The sequence below is a fragment of the Sorghum bicolor genome, chromosome 2 (genome assembly GCF_000003195.3).
Source record: "Sorghum bicolor cultivar BTx623 chromosome 2, Sorghum_bicolor_NCBIv3, whole genome shotgun sequence".
Taxonomy (NCBI): Eukaryota; Viridiplantae; Streptophyta; class Magnoliopsida; order Poales; family Poaceae; genus Sorghum; species Sorghum bicolor.
The window spans coordinates 61,735,540-61,755,140 of NC_012871.2; the positions used below are offsets into that span (position 1 = coordinate 61,735,540).

A 19,601-nucleotide genomic window follows, 5' to 3' on the forward strand; every position below is an offset into this window, starting at 1 on the left:
TCCTATAATTGCATTCTTTCCTGGACGGAGGTAGTACGTTCATTGAATATGAGACGAGCTCATTCCTATATTTACGTAATATATAATATGATTTAAATCATGTTTCTAAGCATGTTTATTTGTAAAATTGAGAATGCTTTGTGATTTGTGATTATATATCAATTTGATTGTATGCAATATTTATATGCCAATTTGATTATATGATCTATGATCATTTGTTTATTCGATGATATGCATTGTGAATCTATGCCATGATGAATTTCAATTCATAAATTAAGGAGTGCATGTTATTACAAGACAACTAAAAGGACATCTCATTGGTAATAACTAATAAGTTGTCTATCCAGCAGACTCATGATTACATGAAACTAGAAGCACACTCCGCGCGTTGTTGTGTGGAATTTTATTCAAAATAAATATATATATTGTGCATATAAATTAATTTGATTTGTATGTTACTTTATTATATCAGATCTGGTAAAAAAGTTACTAAGCTAATAGAAGAAAAACCAATAGAATATTTGATCACATTATAGAAGAATAGTTGATGAAATAGATATCATATGTAAATGAATAATATATATTAGAGATTAAAAGTATTGCACATAATAGAGATGTTGTGGGCATTTCTATTATAACTAATAAGGGATGATGTGGCTAATAGAAGAAAAATCAATAGAATATTTGATCATATTATAAAAGATAGGTGATAAAACAAATAGCATTTGTAAATGACTTTACGTTAATAGATTAGAGATTGAAAGTATTGCACATAATAGGATGATGTTGATATTTTTTAATTAATAAGGGATGACGTGGATAGCTTACATGAAAGGATTACAAATTAGTGGGACACTTAGTGGTGGAATGATGTGGACACCTTGCTTGAAGAGAGAAAAGATTTAGTGAGATTTAGCTTTATAAGATAAGACTATGTGGACTCAATGGTGTCGTTAGGCTCTTAGCAGATCGCTCCAAGTCATGAAAGCATTGTGGTGTATAAAATTATACTATACCAAAAAAACTATAGATCCATAATAGAAGAAGCAAGATCATCTTAGATTAAATCTATGTAAGAGACCTAATAAGGAACTAGATAAAGACTTCAAAAGTCGTTTCATGGCTAATAGAGCTCACTAAGATGAGACCAAAGGCTACTTGATTTGGCATCTGCTGAAACTGCGCAATCATGGGATAATAATAGAAAAAAAAGAACAATTAAGATGAGAAAGATTACAATAGCTCTTTACTTAGAGTTGAAGCCCATGCCAATAAAGGTGCATCGAAAGAAATTATAATCAAATAAATAAAGAGAACTATTAAAAAAATATTTGAAATAAAAAATCTAAATACCATAATAAGCAAACTAGCTCCTCGCACTATTACAGGCCAACTTGATTGTTTTACAAATTGCAGAAACAATCATACATTATTAAACTTGATAGCAACACATACTATTCGTTTTAAATCCAGTTTTGCTACCATCTAATGGTGGGTTTTGTGCAGCAAAATATTAATTTTGGAACCCCAAAATTGTTTAGTTCAACATGTTTATTAATTAAGATGGCAACACAAAATCGTAGATCAAAAGGGGGGCAATACCGCTCCCCCTGTTTCGGGTGATGAATACTATATATAGCAACGACGATACTGGACCACTGATGTCCAGACAGCTTAATTACATTCTCATCATTATCGGGGAAAGCCAAAGAAAACGAAAAGAGAACGCTGCCGTTTCTTCTCCTTCAAAATATTTTTGATTGAGGAGAAGGGCGAGCAAAGAAAAAAAAACAAGAAATAAAGAAAAAACATCTCTAGCTAGCTTGGTTAAATTAATGCCTAAGTCAAACTATTATATCCTCCACATCATCGTCATCGGTCTGACGCCCCTTTCTGTCCACCGTACTGTTCTCCCTCCATAGTTTGACAGGCAAGCCATGCTTGGGCACAGGGAATGGGCTGTACTCGACCTCATCACTGGATCCAACAATCTCCCACCTGCAAATTAAACAAAAGCATGCACACGCCAATCAGTATCTCAGTGTATGTAAGTAAGATCGATCAACATATATATAAACAACTCAAACTGTCGTTATGAAAACTCATCAGTATATATCTCCCACGTGCTGATGACGATGATGCTCATATAGGAGGAGAGGTGCAGTGGGCGATGGATCGAGTGGCACCAGCCATATGTGTCGTCCTGGTGCACAAGGGTATGTACAAGCGGAAATATAGGGAGAAGCTGCGAGGAGATGAACGCACCTGTAGGCGGTGACCAGGTGGTGGATGAGGACCAGCATCTCGAGCTTGGCCAGCTCGTTCCCGGGGCACGCGTGCACGCCGTTCCCAAATGGCAGGAACGTGTTCGGCCGCGGCGCCACCTGCATCATGTGCAACGTCGTCGTTCCACAAACGACCACAGAAAAAAAAAACGAGGCTGAGATCAGCAACGTATTGCGAGCATCAACGTCAACTACAGCAACGGTGAGGATCGAGACCGGATACTGTACCTGGAATCTAGAAGGGTCGAACTTGTGTGGATCCTGGAAGTAGTCCGGGCTGTGATGGATGCTCCTGAAGAGCGGCATCACCTTCCACCCCTTGGGGATAAGGAACCCTAGAACACGCCAAGGGAAATACAAGGAAGAATCCGAGTCAGAATTAAACCCCTCTTGCTAGCTAGTTGCTGCTACGTGCAGAAAAAAAGGAGTGCCAAGCAGCGCCTCTACGGTGACGTAGCTCCACGCCGACCACAGACGACAGGCTAGCTGCAGAAGCATGCGTGTACGCGCACGTGCGTACCTTTGTACTCCACGTCGGCCACGGCCTCCCTGAATGTGAAGGAGATGATGCTCGCCATCCTTAAGCTCTCCAAAATCACCTGAACAGAATAACGGCGCCATCAGTAACCACAAGATATCCGAAAACACACGCTGTCAGAGGTTTTGTTTGCGTTTTTTCCAGCACGCGCGTACGTACCCTATGCGTCAGCGCCATGCTCCTCGTGTGCGCCCACGTCAGCGGCAGCCTACCGCCGTCGGTGGCCTCGCGGACGGCCGCCTGCTCCGCCCGGACGGCCTCCAGGAGCTTGGGGTGGTCGTGGAGGTACTTGACGATCCAGGTGAGCACGCTGGCCGTCGTGTCCTGCGCCGCGAACAGCACGCCGATGATGTTGTCCGCGACCTGCTCGTCGCTCAGGAGCGGCGCGCCGTCGTCGCCCTGGGACTGCATCAGGCAGCCCAGCAGGTCGGTGCCCGGCTCGCCGCGCTCCCGCCGCTCGCGCATGATGTCGCTCAGCACGCCCTGCAGCCGCCGCCGCGCCTACAGTGTTTCCACGGTTTCACATCATGCATGCATGTCAGGGCACTGCCGTTGCCAAGGCGTACGGTACGGGGACGCCAGAAGGTACTAGAGATCAGCTGTGCTGTAAATGCATGCCGTTGCGTTGCGTGTGCTCACCTGCATCGCCTTGTAATAGAGCGTCCCCGGTAGGCTGTTGGGGAAGGAGTTGTACCCCTTCTCCACGATGGAGTAGTTCTTCCTTAGCTCCGCCTTGCGCCGCTCGTCCAGCCGGCCGCCGCCGAAGATCATCACGATGCCCACATCAAACGACAGCTGAAACGTAACAAGAGGTTCTCAGACATCCGATTCATTCGACATTACGGACATCACCATTGGCGATGCAAGCTTGCTTGCTTACCGTCTTCATGGCGTGGAACGTGCTCCTGACATGGCCGTCCCAGGAAGCGAGAGTGGAGCGCACGGCGGCCTCGACCTCAGGGACGAGCGCGCGGAGCGCGTCGGGGCCGAGCGCGCCCTGGACGAGCTTGCGGATGCGGAGGTGGTAGTCGCCCTGGTGGAAGAAGAGCGCCGACGGCCCGATCATGCGCTCCTTGCTCCGAGGGTAGGTCGGCTTGAACAGGTGCGCCTGCGTCACCAGGACGAACCGCGCCGCCTCCGGGCTCGCCAGCATCACGCAGGGGTAACCCAGGAGGTGCGTCTTGAAGATCTCGCCGTACCTCTTCTGTTTGGAGGCGAAGAAGATGTTGGGGTCCTGGGAGTAGAGCTGGAGGGTCTCGCCGAGGTAAGGCCAGCCCATGGAGCCAGGAGGCAGCGACTTCAAGGAAGAAGAAGCCTGCTTCTCATGGCCGCCGCCGGAGCGGCCTCTCCCCTTCTGCCAGCGTGCGTACTGGAAGTAGTAGGCGATGGCTAGAAAAATGAGGGTGCAAGCAAGGATGAAGAAGAAGGCCATCCAATAACTGATATGCTTAGAAGCAGATCAGCTGCTGCGATTGCAGACTGTCGTTCCGCTGAGTTTTGGTTTGAGCTTGTGGGTTCTGTGTGTGTGTGAGAGCTTGCTTTATATGTTGGTGGCTAGGAGGAGAAGAGATCGAGACTGTCTTGTGTGTGTTGTGAGGAGAGCGCGCGCGCGAGAGAGGGACAGAGAAGAAAAATCTTGGATGGACGGATCTTTCGAATGGTGGAGGTCGAGGCAACGCCTTGCGTGGTATTTATAGAAGGAGCGCTGCTGGCAAGTCTCAAGAGCATAGGTTAAAGTCAAGACCGGTATGTGGAGGATAAGGATCTCTTTGGTAGGACTCCTCATGATGACTTTGGCTCTTTTGAAAGAGCCTTACTAAATATTTTGTAAAGAAGCTGTTTTTACGACCGAAGCCGCATCTTTCTGGAGAAGCCTTACTAAGTACCCCCTAAGTTCTAGCTCGGCTTGAGCAATTAAGCATGTGCTTGTCCAAAAGCGCATCAATTGAAGCGAACACTCCTTGATATGATGTTTTAGTTTTGTTTAATGTAAAACATTTCTGTTTCAGCCATCAATTTGTACAAATTTGTATACTTTATTACTATCATAAGATTTATTTTTTTAGGTTAACTAGAAATACTTTCATAATATATAATTCAGATGTTAAATTACATGAGTTTATAGGAACCGATGATAGAAAATAGCAATATTTTTTTGACTCAGAAAATAGCAATATTTAACTCAAGACAAAACTAGAATTACAACCTTTATGGAACGGAGGGAATATTTTGGAATCGGCTAGATCTTCCTTGTGTCCCCACATAGTCCTTAGGTTTCTAAACATTTTTGTTTAATAAATCACATATGTGCTTTTATACTGACCACAAATATGAAAAAAATGTTGTTTGATAAGTCATCCGAAAATGATATGGGATACGCATAAAAGGTCCATTTTGACAACCCTTATGATTCATGGTTTTAATTATTTTCATTTTGATAAATTTAAAAAACAACCCATTGTTGTTTATCAAAGAGTATGACTGGAAACTCATCAAAAATAAATTTCATGCCTCACTACCTATATTTACTTGCTCATCGGTTGAGATATGGAAATCCACATTGTTAAGATCTGTGGAAATTAAAACGCCATTGTTGTTTACCAAAGAGTATTACTGGAAACTTATCGCTTTTCTCTTTTATTTGAAAGATGTGGATAATCAAGGATTCACAGAATAAGAAACAGTGAATTGCTCCAAAGCTATCACTAGCTGCGCCTATGTTATTTATGTTGAACACCATATATAGAACTTGTTGAGATATATACCTTCTAAATTACCATAGAACTTGTTCTCTCCTTCACCAAGCTCTAGACAGTAGTCGCCTATACTATATCTAGCATTATTTGTAATCAGGTTTAGATCTCTGCATCTTACTCTCCACCTTCTAATATACAAGCTCAAGACACAGAGTATATTACTCCGTCTTATATGTCTTAACTAGTATAAAACTATGTGAGCTTCGTGTTTATGATCTGTGTGATCTATCCATACTTGAGGTCCTTGGAGATTTAGTCGATTTTAGGCCTTTGACAATGTTATACATAACAACATTCTCATGTTTATAATAGTGCATTAGAAATGTTAATTATCATTGGGTAGTGTACAGTTGCGCTCTATTCGGGCAAAAATAGCGATTTAGGTGTAATTTTTTTTATCTAAATGTTGTTATATAATATTCAATATATAGATACTACCCCATCCATTTAGATTATATGTCGTTCTGATTTTTTTAGATATATAGTTTTATTATACATCTAGATACAACATATCAAGATACATATCAAATGCTCTGCACCTAAAAGGACAGAAGAGCTTAAAATTTGGAACGGATGAAGTATGAGACAACAAAAGCACTTATATAAAGAAAAATCTACATTATACGTTTCTATAAATTAAATGCTTTAGAAGTTGTTCATGGGCGAAACTCTAAAAGTTTGATCAGATTTTGGTGAAAATTTCGAGTAGTTTTATTGCCGAGGGTAAGTTTGCTTGATATTGGTACAACATCAAGGCCTTGTTTAGTTCCCGATGGGAAATATTTCGCGACACTGTAGCACTTTCGTTTGTTTGTGGTAATTATTGTCCAATAATAGACTAACTAGGCTCAAAAGATTCGTCTTTGTCAATTTCGACCAAACTGTGTAATTAGTTTTTATTTTCATCTATATTTAATACTCCATGTATACGTCTAAAGATTCGATGTAATGGGGAATCTTGAAAATTTTTGAGTTTTTGGGTGGCCCAAGTGTACCCGAAATCACCATCTGATGTCTTCGCAAAAATACAATTTGAACAGTGCGCAAGCAATGCAAACAATGTGTTGTATCGCAAGATCACGTGTTCCGTGCACGAAGGATCCAACGGTGTCAGATTAGTATTTGATGACAAGGGTCGCACCAACGACGACACCCCGGCCGGGGGCCCGTTTAATTGGCCGACCCGCACCCACGCGCGGCCGTCCTCGGCGCCAGGACGGACGGACGGCCAAGCGGCATGTGCCACGAGATCGCAGCCATGCAAGCATGCGCGCGCGACCTCGCCGGTGCCCGCGGGGCGCCAGCTGGGGCTGTGTCGTGTGGTCTCTATCCTCTACCTCCGCCGGGGGGGGCGGGGGGCGGGGGCAATCATGAGGACGAGCAAAGGCAGGGCCATCATCCCCGTACGCATCAGCGGCGCGGCCTCGCGTCGTATCTGCGCGAGATCGGGTCGGCCAGGTGGAGGCTCCCGAGAGTTCCAGCTGCCCGACGGGGGCCCCCGGGCGAACCTGGTGGTGTGTGCGTCGACGTCGCCGTCGCGGCCAGGTCGGACTCGGACGGGGCTAGCTTCGAGACGGTTCTCGGCAGCCGCGCCCACCCCTTTTGCGTTGCGCTAGCCTTGCGCCTCCCGCACGGCCGGGAACTGCACTGCACGGTTGCCTCCCCGCGCGGGCGCGGCCCCCTCCTGTTCCAGGACGTGAACAGCTCGCGACTTGGCTGCCAGAGCCCATTTGCATGCAACTCGCGTCAGTGATGTGCACGCAAACGCAACAAATTGACTAGGAACACCGTGCCGCGAGCGACCTGCAGGCTGCAGCTGCCAATCGGCGGCTGCAGTGATAGTACTGGTAGCTACAGTATATGCGAATGCCATTGTATTGGTCTGAATGATATTTTTATCGTTTTCACGGCGGCGAAACAAAGGAAATATCAAGAACATACCAGTGGCTTCCGCTCCACAGTTGCAGAGCAGATTGACCTCGGTGAGAAGCCATGCATGGCTTCTTTGTGGCCGGGCCGCAATGCTGACGAGGATGATGTGGCACTGGTACGACGTCCTAACATCTGATGAGGGTGCGTAGCACTTGCATTGTTTTGCATGACTGTATACACGATAGCTCAGCAGGCCAATGCATATCTGTTTCTTCTCACTACGAACGTGTGTTCTGGAACTCTGACGCAACTTGCATTGAGCTATAATTCGCCGCGGTTTCGATTTGTTGTTCTTTCTTGTTGGATGGATGTTGTGGAAGGAAAGAAACACGAGAACCTTCAATGAGACGTCAAGGTTGGTGGTGCAGCTGCTCTAGGGCATTGAAGATGAGATTACCATGTGGACTGCGGCAAGGGTACCGGCACTTAGATGTGTTGGACTCGCTTTCGCTGGGGCAGATTGAGGTAATTTGTCGTCTTAGTTTTAACAATAATCTTTGGATTACTGTTTTGGTGTATTGGCTATAACAAAACTCTTTTTCTTTGCTTAATGAAATATGTGCCAAGCGTGTTTTTGAAAAAAAAAAAACTTGCATTGAGCTACAGCATATAAGGATAGATACTTAGCTCACGAAGACAGTAATGTTGCACGATTTACTTAGCTTGGATTCCACGATATATATTTCATTTTCCATGGAATTAATTATAAGGGAACATCGGCTACTACATCTGTGGTGCATCTTGAAGCAGGGAACAGAAGGAACCAAATCATGCAATGCATGACATGGTGATGATTTGTATCCCGGCTTCCACTGTTCCATTCCCTGCACGATTCTTCAGTTTAGCGAACGTATATACGTGTCTCGGGCATCACCACATGATAGGATCAAGGATATATAGTTTGTGCACACAGTGTTCCTGTCAAAGATAGTTCTCGTGTCTTTCTTATTTAAAAAAAGTCTTCCGTCTTGTGACGGGTATACATTGCATTCTCGGGTAAGTTATAATATTAGCAGCTCGAACGTCGAAAGGAACTGCTTCATGATCACGTGAACCAAGCTAGCTTTAATTCTGAAAAGCTATGTATAGGTGATAGTCTTGCAAAACAATCAACAGGGTCTTGCCTGCATCTCTTCGAATTCTAAAGTTTCTAAGAAACATGTGAAAATCCATTTTTCTTCGCTTATATTAACAGTTTTGATGTATCTATATATCTATACTTAGAGTAGTCCAGCCTCTTCTGAAGTCATTCGTATCGATCAAGTTCTAGTCTCTTATCTATGTACCAATGCTCTCGATTAGACAGGAAACTAGCTAGTACGCTCGAGCTTGGTCAGCTTTGATGTGATGATCCTTCTGCTTATGATCTCGCATTGCATGCTACGAATAAACGTAACAAAAAACTGTATAAGCTCTCGGCATCGATCAAGTAGAATATAGATTGATCAAGATCACTCTCGGGCCCGGCCAACTTTTGGCCGCTAGCTAGCTAATGGCACAGTAACTACTTTCTCCTGAAAGCTCAGTGCACAGCACCTGAGATTCGACCGTGGCGTGGACACGGCTGTGACTTGTGAGATGAGATGATATTACGTGCGCTGATCGGCGTACGTAACCGACCTCGACGTGACCCGGCCCGGCCTTTCTCTGGCCGTTGGCCCTTAGCTGGAAGCAGTGCCCGCCCATGCAAGTAGCGCGCGTTCGATCGCGCGCCATAGCCAACAGTGGCTCGGATGTTCGCACCTGCATGCGCCGGCCACGGCCATCCTGCTGGCCCTGGGCCAGCACAGCATGCAGTGGTGTGGTGTTCCACCGGCCAGTCGCTCCCGATCGACGACGTCGCTGTCGCCGAGATCCGCTCTAGAACCGGCCGGCCGCCGTGGGTTGGGTACGTCTCGGAATTTATTGCGTCCCGCGGCACGGCAGGGCCTCCCTGGCCACACCTCAGCGGCGTAATCGCCATGGCAACTGGGTGATCGATCCCGCTCGCCTCGGCGTCAGCTTGGCCAGCCAGCCGGCACATGAACGACCGCGACAACACCAGACGGCGTCCACATCAGCCGGAGCACACGCTCTCATGAGTCATGTCACGCTGACGCGCGCCGGGATCGCCCCGGATCGGTCGATCCGCCATCTGCTGGGTCCCCGGAGCGCTATCCGATCCGTTCCGCGACGTGCAACTTGAAGCCGCGCCCGGCCGGAGAGGAGTGGCCACGGCCGCGCTACGGTCCACCGACCCAGCCGTGGGGGTTGCGGACGTCAAGCTGCGCGACGGCAGCCAGGGCCCCATGTCGGCGCCTGGCCGGACGACCGCCGGGATGGGCCTCGCCGTCGCCGTCCGCGTGTTGCCGCGGGCGCCGGCCGTGTCCCCGGTCGCGGCGCGGGCCACACATATGCATGGCTCCGTCGCTCCGAAATAGCCCTTTTCGCGCGCGCGCCTCGTGCTCGTCAGGTGATGACACGCGCACTGCGACTGTGTGCAAGCTGACGATGGCGTGAACGTGATGGTGACCCAACAGTTTCGTGATCGGGGATCAGCATCCGGCGGGCACCGACCTCTTTGCAACTTGGTACGGATCAAACTGTGCATGATTGTCGATGCAAGGGATACTGGGATAGGGATTATTTTGCTGCCGGTGAACGCTTGTGCACAGCGCATCCATGTCACCCTAGGTTGGAAGGAGTACAGTCTTGTTTGAATGTCTTGTGTGTTGGTGTGGATTGGGATGGAATTTAGTTTAAATTTCACTCCAATCCACCTCAATACATGTGGATTGATGTAAATACGACTACATCCAAACAAGGTCTTAAAAACGACGCGTTGTGTATTTGGACAAAATTAAACATGATATACTGCCAACTTTTATTTCTAAAGTTTCAGGGTATACACAAGCATGCGCGTTCGGTGGTTATACACATTTCCTACGCACTGAAGGTCAGGAGCCTTCCAATCCCTTTCTTTGTGTGTGTAGGGATGCACAGAAATGTGTACATGTAGTGTAAATGTGGAGTGTGTGGGCGTGTGCGTCGAAGTTGTACCTAATTTAAACAAAAAGAAACAAAATATCTGTAATTTAGTACTATCTCTATCTTGAAAAGAATGTAACTATGAGTTCCATGCCACGAAAATTAGTTCAAGTTTGATCAAGTTTCTAGTGAATAATATTTATATTTATGGCCTTAATAATTTATCATAAAAATATATTTCTTGATTAATTTAATGGTGTTTATTTGGTATCATAAACATAATTCTTTTTATTTATAATTGGTCAAATCTAAGGTACTAAAACAAGACACTGTGCTAGAATTGTATTTTTTCTTGAACTGAGGTAGTAGACTTTAAGCATCTCACCAATAATAGACAGGATAATAACAGCTTGAATTTGCATCTAAATTAATAAATTATCATCCCTACCATTACAAAATATAATTTAAAACAACCCTATAAATTACATATAAATTAGTCACCTATGTTATTATAAAAATAATTTTAAATAAGACACTAGTTTTTTAATCTAAACTACCGACATATGTTCCTATGAATAACGCAAAGTAACAATAAGTTTGTATCAAACAATTCACGTCTGCCATTGAAAAATAACATAAAATAATTCCATACCTCCAATAAAAATAAACTAAAATATTTCTATTTATGCCTAATATTAAAGTACGAAGCCTTGATGTGGTCCTTAACTCTCTCCCATGCCTATAAGAGTTAGAACAAAGTGTCTAGACATGCAAGGTGCACAGGCTGGTCCAAGATAAATTAGATATGTAGCATTTCTATGGTCTATCACTCTCTTCAGGGACCGTACTGAGTTGGAGCAACTTGTTCAAGCATGGTGCAAAGTCTAATTCCAATATGAATTAGAATACATGACACGATCATTAGATAAATCTTCTCCGATTCTAAAATGAATGACATGATCACTAATAAATCTCTTGAGCCACATGTCATCAAAGTGATTGCGCAATAAGTTGTACGTCTAGTTAAAATGCATGGGCTTGTTTTCTAAGCCACAAAGGATGCTATCTAAATTACACACCACCATTCAATTAAAAAGTAGCTAGAATGCTATATGTCACCGTTTAGATCAAGCAACATGGATAAATTAGGATAAATATATATTTTAATAGTTGATCATGCCTGAATAAATGTTTCTTTAATCAAACCAACAAACTATGAACAATGATACTAATAATTCACTTTAAATTTATTACTATATTCCATGACAATAAACTTTGTAAGGGGTTAATTTTAGTAACTTTGTACACTTTGACTCAATGGTGGAAATTTAATTTTAATGGATGTATATTTTTATAAATTAATATCATTTCACATATAACTCTTCGACATAGCAAATTCTGCACTAAGTTCAATGACGCAGCTTGAAACATCTATTTATGCCATTGTAGTACCTAAGAATGTCATATATGATCTAGAATATTTCTTTTTAATGAAACTTAAAAGAAAATAATTGAGCAAAATATGCAATAAGCGTGAGTGTAAGGTCTCGTGAGTGCCCAAGAGGTGGGGTGAAGTGGGTGAAACCTTAATCCTAGGTCACAATGAAAATTACCACTAGCAAATTAAAACCATAAACCATGTAGCATGTTTATGTGCACTTAAGATTTTTCTGTTGTGATCTAACTTACCCATAATCCGAAAGAGTTTTGCAACCTAAAGTCAATCATATCAACTAAGCTATAGCTAATCTCGAAAGGTAAAGATCACACAAGCAAAGCACATATAGAAACACCAAATGTGGTAAGTAAATATGTTGACATAAAAAGCCCAAACCCCTCAGAGACGAGATGATTCTATGGTATTGATTCTATAAACGCAAACCATTGTTGAATAGGCTTACAATTCTTTCATTTCAACAAAGTGCACATGGCCAACCAATACCAGTCTTTGTTGGTTTCCAAACCAGCCTAAGTTTGTTTCGGCAGGGTTGCACTGCTAGTCAGCCAAAACTAGCCAAACCAGTTTTTCGACACCCCGCACACAAAAATGTGTGTTTGTACTCCCCCACTCATTATTAGACAGAAGGAGAAGCTCAAATATGAAATTTAAATATGAAAGGGAGGCGAACTAAGACAAGAGACACATCGATGTATTTCTCGAAGTCCGCATCCCCACTAGACCCAATGTCGCGGCTAACAAAGCCATGAGCGACCGCTCATGATCAAGCTCTAGATGCTTGCAACTACTTTCATCGTTCCACTATGTAACACCCAAAATTTGATTTTCAAATAATAGGATTTAATTTAATTTATTTAAGTACTTTTGTGGGCATAGAAAACTAGCAACTAAATAATTGTGTGGGAATTAAAATTCATTATAGGTTTAGCAACCTTGATTGAGCATTCATGCTGGAGCATCTTTATTTATTTGTGCTGCTGGTATTTGTTGGATTTTATTTGCTCTCAAAATTTGATTTTAAAAGGCTTTGGAAAATTAAAAAAAAAAGAAGGAAAAAAAAACAGCCGGACTCGGCTTGGTGGCCAATTGGCCGTGAGGCCCGAACTGGCCAGCAGCGCGCGCACTCCCTCCCTCTCCCTCCTTTCTTTGGCTGACGGTTGGGGCCTGCGTGTCAGCGTCGCCTTCCTCCTTCCTCTCGCCGTGTGCGGGTTGGACTCGTCCGGAAGCCAACCGCACCGAATCAAATCCTGAGAATCCGGGATTTCTTGCTATACCGTGCTCTATAAGACTCCCAAGCACCGCGGCGGGTTTTCCTTTGCATCTAAACCACGAAAACGTGACCTAGCTCCATTTATCCGCGACAGTTTGGATCTCGCCGAGGTTGAGTCGAGCCCCACCGCCGCGCGCTCCTCCTACTCCCTTTCGGACCGAACCGAGGACGCAGTCGACTTCGCGGTGAGCTGCTCGTCATCCCGGAGTTTTTCTTTCTTGAAACGGTGCTCGGAAACGAGAAGTCAGCGGACGACGCCGGCGAGCTTCCGTCCTGGCCATGCCGCCGTCGACCGGAGCTGGGAACCAGCCGGCCACCGCCTGCTGCCCCCTGGAGGAGATGTGGACCGTCGGATTTGAGATCAAGGGCTGAGAATCAAAGATACCCTTTCAGGACATATTTTGCTAAAGAGACCCTGGAAAATTCAAATATATAACCCGCAGTCCAAGGCGCCCTGAGTATAATACGTTTTCCAACTGAGAAAACGTATTCTAACCGGCTGAGTTCAAAATACGTTTTCTGCTATTTACAGTTTTGCCATTGATTTTGTTTTGCTTATAAAATGCTCATATTAACTCCGTTTTTGTCCATTCAAATTCCGTTAGATTCGTATTTACGATCTCTACATGTTAGAAGAATTAGTTTACTGTTTTGAAACTTTTTAATTCTGCAGTAGCATTTAATTAATTATTTCTTTATAGGAAATCTTAGAAAATTCATATCTTTCACGTTTTAATTCCGATTTTCGTAAACCTTACGTTTGTGTGATCGTAGCGCTGCGTAGAATATTTTGATAAACTTTTATATTTGTTTTACCACTGTTTGGTGTAATGTTCTAATTATACCTTGTTTGCTTTGTGTATGATTGTCTCCATTGGATTGCGTGTTGTTGATTGATGTTTGGGAATAGACGGTGAGCTGTACGTTGGTGATCAAGACCAAGCTTTTGAAGACCAGCGGGCTCAGGAGAGCTTTGGTCAAGGCAAGTATAACTTGGGATTATCCTTGCTACCTATTCACTTATAATTACACATATATATCATATGCATGCTATCACCTTGTCGACCTTAGCAAAATCATAGATGATTGTTACCTGGATTCCTTGTTACCTACTTGATATGCATTTGGTGTAGATGTGCTAGTGCTTGATATAATCCATGATCTTGTAAGATGATTAATAGATATGCAATGAACATAAAAGAATGACAAATAACTGTATGAGATCTTGTCTGTAAGTGATCACCGGGACAACAGTGCAACCATGAGGGCTATAATGGCTCTGGCTTTAGCTCAGTATGAAGACCTTTTCTAGCTTGTTAGAGGTTACCCGAAAGGGCGGAGGGGCTGAACCGACACGGGTATAGTGCGAGCCCCTGTCCCTATGTGTATAGGCTGCGCGTCATTGTGCCATTCGGAAGGGGGGTATCTATATCTGCGCGCAAAGGAAACCTTGCGGCCCTAACATGTTAGACGAACTTTTGAAAGGCTTCATAGTGATCCCTGCCGACCTTCCTTGGTAGTGGGTTAAGAGGTCGACGGGGCTCGGGCGAAAGGGTAAATCATGACTCATGGGTAAAGATGTACAACCTCTGCAGAGTGTAAAACTGGTATACTAGCCGTGCTCACGGTTATGAGCGGCCTTGGGGGTTCTTGCTGCGCCGACGATGAGCTTATTAAGTTGTTATGTTCATTTGATTATCGTTTATGCTATGAATTAATTATGCTTACACTTGATCATGGGATTAATGGATTATTTATGTTACCTTGACAATTGCTCATTAATTATGAACATGCTATCCACCATTAAAAGCTAAATGCAGTCAAACCAGTGTCAGCCATTTGAGCCTCATGAACCCCTGGTTATACTTGTTGAGTACGATATGTGCTCACTCTTGCAATTTCCCAACACCTCAGGAAATGATAATGAAGATGTCTGGAATGAGGATTACCGTTATGAGTACTAGGTTTGGAGTCAACCAGTCAACAGTGTCCCTGTGTGGAGCTTCCGTCGAGAGCGTTGTTTACTTTATGCTATCATTTTTGTATGAGACTATGTGATATTTTATATTCCGCTATGTAATAAACACTGCGATGGTACATTTGAGATTTGTCTACTTATGTGTGCGACTGTTTCTGGGGCACATACGAGTCTTTTATGCACCCTATTTTGTTCTTAAAATATGGGTGTGACACACTAGATCATATTGTTTCCCTTTCGAGGGCAAGATCGCAGCGTGCATGAACTATCCTGTGACACTCCACAAGTTGGTTACTTCAATAGTAACTAATGCTTCACCATGAAATTGTTGCTGCCACGAAGTGCTCAAGGCTTTGCTCAGTCCTCTAATGCTGACATAAGCACACAGGGGCTCTAATCAATCTCACCAATCCAATGTCACTCGAATCCCATGAAAGGTGGATTTGGAGCTAGCTCTAAATAAAATAAAAGTCGGTGTAGGAATGTTCAAGGACACTTTCAAACATTGTTCTAGCTTGGTATTTCCATTTGGTTCAACCTTGATGAACTTATCTTGAATAGATGCAGCCATTAGCACAAACATACTGAAGAGGCCTTACACTAAGCGTGTTATGATAATTCATGTTCTTCTTCTTGCCATCCATTTTTTTTGTTCTTCATGATTTGCTTGGACCGGAAGGACTTGTGGTCTTATTGATAACACTTGAAGCAATCGCTAGATATGGATAGGCATGATGGAGTCATTGATTGCGAAATAATGTAATCTATTTCACGAGGAATCAATAGAGCTATCTCCTTTCTTTGCGAAAGAACTCCAAGTCAGGTTAGGTTTAGGTCGGGCTAGGAAAAATTGGGTCAAAATCTTCAGCCCGAGCCCGAAGTGACATTGGTGGGTTGGGTTGGGTTGGGTTGAGCGCTATGTCTTGCTTTTTTATTTCTCTACTTTGGGTTAGTTTTTTCATGTTGGATCGGGTCATATATATATGGGCCCAAAACCATGACTTGAACTTGACCTGACGCATTGTCAGGTCAGGTTGGATGGTCCATGTCTGTTTATATCCTTATAACATTTCTTCCTCACAGGACATTGAGGTTGCCATTGACACTCAACGCGCGTCCCTAGAGCCCAGCCACTTCATTCCTCCGACCGAACCATCAACCCCACGCTAACATAGCCTCTTGTGACTGGCCGGTTGCCCCCTTATTTCTTCATTTAAGCTCTTCTATATATCTAGTCCTAATATAAGTATATCTTCATGTACGCGTGAGACTGAGAGGATCATTCAATCGTCAGTTCGTCGCCCTCACAAGCTGTAGCAAATGCACACACAACTGGCTCCGGTTCGTACACGACCATGCACCTTGTGTGGAGCCGGCGCGGGGACAAAATCCACATCATATCCATCCCCTCCACGCGATCCCCGATTCATTCTGCATCGCCCAAAAACATATATATAGATGCGTGCATGTCCCGCTTCCACACAGTGCACACACACATATGTGATACGTAGGTGATACCTTATCAAAGAAATATGTGATAGGTGATACAGATACCACAAGCATCTCCCTATCGCCGCGGTCGATTCACAGTGCAAGCTGCAAGGACGACCACACCGCCGGAAATGCCAGCTCGGTGCCGCTGGACTCTTCCGCCACGCACGTATTATATGTGCGCGGTCGTATCGTATACGGCCGAAATAGTAGAGATATTTGTGCACTTCGCATTCCGTATACGGACAACACCGCCGGAAATGCTGGGTATTAAGGTGCGTTGGATCGGTGCGTGAACGTGACACGACGAATTTTCGCATTGCGTCGATGTACCGCGCCCCCGGCGGCGAGCGGGTGGCGGTTTCCAAACTCGCGTTGTGCGCTGCAGCTTGATTGCCTGCATCCACGTAAAACAGGCAGAAGATCCGGATGGCGAAATTAAGTGGAGACAGGAATGATATATGTCGCTCGGACAGCTTGTGCTTTTGTGCAAAAGCATCTTGATCCGAGATAATAAGCTACCCAGCTTCGGCTTGTGAAGTCTCGAGCAATAATCAAGCATGCCATTGCTGCATGAAAACAGAAATGAATTGGGATTATACCTGTGCTGTCGCTTCCTCCTCCTCCAACTCTGGCACGCTAGGGCCTTGTTTAGTTCCCAAAAAAATTATAAAATTTTTCAGATTCCCCGTCACATAATCGAATATTTAGACACATGCATGGAGTATTAAATATAGATGAAAATTAAAACTAATTGTACAGTTTGGTTGGAATTGACGAGACGAATCTTTTGAGCCTATTTAGTTCATAATTAGACAATATTTGTTAAATATAAACGAAAATACTACAGTGTCGATTTCTCAAAAAATTTTAGAACTAAACAAGGCCCTAGGAAGAGCTAGGCCGTCACATACGTGTACGTGGCAACGCGCGGCACCACGAACGACGGAAATGCGTGATCGGCGATGGCGAACGAGCATTGCAGATCCTGGGGAGAACGATATAAAGCGAGCGAACAACCTCGATCGGCACGTTTTAGTATTCATCATATATCCCACCCACGCCTTGAGACAACGATATAAGTATATATATCCGCATTCCGCAGTGGCATATATCCATGCATGTCTGAATTTGACAGCCGAAAAAACAGATTGAACCAAAGAGAGATGGATATGATGGAACAATACGTTGAGAAAGCAGATTAGTACACAAGCAGATAACCCACAGCGCCGAAATCCAATAGAGGACGGCCGTAGTAAACCGATGATCGATCGTCGGATCCCGAAAGGGACACTGTTGCGATCGACCGGATCGTCCTTGTCCTGTTCCCGGCCGCCGTTGCTAGCTGGAGCAGCGTTTTCTAGACCTCATCCGCGTGGCCGGTCGTCTTTGTACGGCGCCGCTTTGGCTGGCTGGCTAGCTCTCGCGAAGTTTTCTTCGTCTTCGTCGTCTCGATCGGCATCTCCTTTTCGTCGTCGATCGATCTCGGAGCCTCTTGGTTTTCCTTTTCCACGGGCTAGAAAAGATTCACCCTAGAGCTAGCTACGACCTACTGCTCGGAATGGGAACGGCTCGCGTGCGTTGTCTATCGATATCATATGGCCTGTTACAATGCATCGCGTAGCATTGCATCGTAAGCTTGTACTAGAACATTACTGCCAAGTGCCGATGACCCAGCGAGGACAAATTGAGCCCCCTGCGATCAACAAGCAAGAGAAAGGTGCAAATGAATGGTTGGAACTCGCGCCCGGCCGCGATGATCCTGACATTGGCCGAGGAGTCGCCATCCACGAGGAATCCCGAGGCGGGTGGCGCGGAGATCTGCGTGAGCTAGCGCGCCTGCTGCCTCTGCCTCTGACAGGGATCTTCACCGGCGTGCCGTGCCGCCCCGTGTGCATGCTATCGATCGGCGCCTCTGTACGTGTTGTTCGTTTTGAGGCGGGCGCGGTACGGTGGCGCGCCAGAAATGGTGGCGAGGTTGCTTTCCACGACGCACCTTGAGGGCATACATATAGTGATGATGATTGATCGCAAAGTGGTTCTTGGTTTGGCACGGAGAGCGTAATGCCCATAGCCTTCAGTTCAGTTCAGTGCGGTGAAGTTGTTGGGTAGTAAGTGAGAATCGTTTGGAACAGAGACGGACGGCGAGTGCAACGCCGGCCAAGTGGTAGGTTCCAAAGAACGCATGCATGGAGCCTGCACCCTGCACTGCATGCGGCACTGCCTAACAACACCAGCAGCAGCAAGAACAACATGTCAATGTCAATCAGTCAAGATATGCCACTCAATTGGTGATTTGGTGACTGTAACCGGATTGAAGCAACGTACAGTTCAGCGTCTCTATATAGAGAAAGTAATACGTAGATAATTATCCTGTGAGCTGAATAATGTCTATTCGTACGTGTCGTGTCCATTAGCGAACTCACCTCCTTGATCAGCATCGTAGCAACCGCAGTATTGCCGTGTCTTGTGGAATGCTCTGAGCGCTTATGTTCTTGTGCTGATAACTTGATATAAAGGACCTGCTAATAATGTATCCTTCTTGGCTTCTGTAATCCTTCCTCGATCACTATTAGTGAAGCTGACCTGCAGATTTAGTAGCAGTAATTAACTGTCTAGGGCACGCGAGGGACATTATGTGTATGTAAATGATTGAAAGTTTGATACTCTAAAATCACGGGTATACTTGACTGTCAACTGGACTAGAAAATAGAGGCAGTCAAATAGACATAAGCAATTCATTCGTCTCATCATAGTTAGATTAGAATCGGGGGAATGAAATTGAGCTTCGTATAAGTGGAAACTGAATTTAAATGGGCTTAGTTATCGACATACGGCCGGCAAAACGAGAAGCAGGGTACCAATTTCAGATCGGGCCAACAAATTTAGGTCTGGCGACTTCACTCACCAAGATGGGCCGGATCA

The 19,601-nt window shown here is 44.7% G+C and overlaps 1 protein-coding gene across 3 annotated transcripts; it reads right to left on the minus strand.

Annotated features, from left to right (window-relative positions):
* On the minus strand, positions 1,581-4,483 carry LOC8083090 (abscisic acid 8'-hydroxylase 3). 3 transcript variants are annotated; one of them, XM_002462444.2, is made up of 7 exons: positions 3,704-4,483; positions 3,463-3,618; positions 2,983-3,324; positions 2,806-2,884; positions 2,514-2,620; positions 2,266-2,384; positions 1,581-1,998 (listed from the first exon to the last, which is right to left on the minus strand). In XM_002462444.2, the coding sequence occupies exons 1-7, from the start codon at positions 4,253-4,255 to the stop codon at positions 1,845-1,847; spliced, it is 1,509 nt and encodes a 502-aa protein (XP_002462489.1). In that variant the 5' UTR covers positions 4,256-4,483; the 3' UTR covers positions 1,581-1,844. The 3 variants fall into 3 exon arrangements, with proteins under 3 accessions (XP_002462489.1, XP_021308019.1, XP_021308020.1); XM_021452344.1 differs by having other exon boundaries at positions 2,107-2,384; XM_021452345.1 differs by having other exon boundaries at positions 1,857-2,384.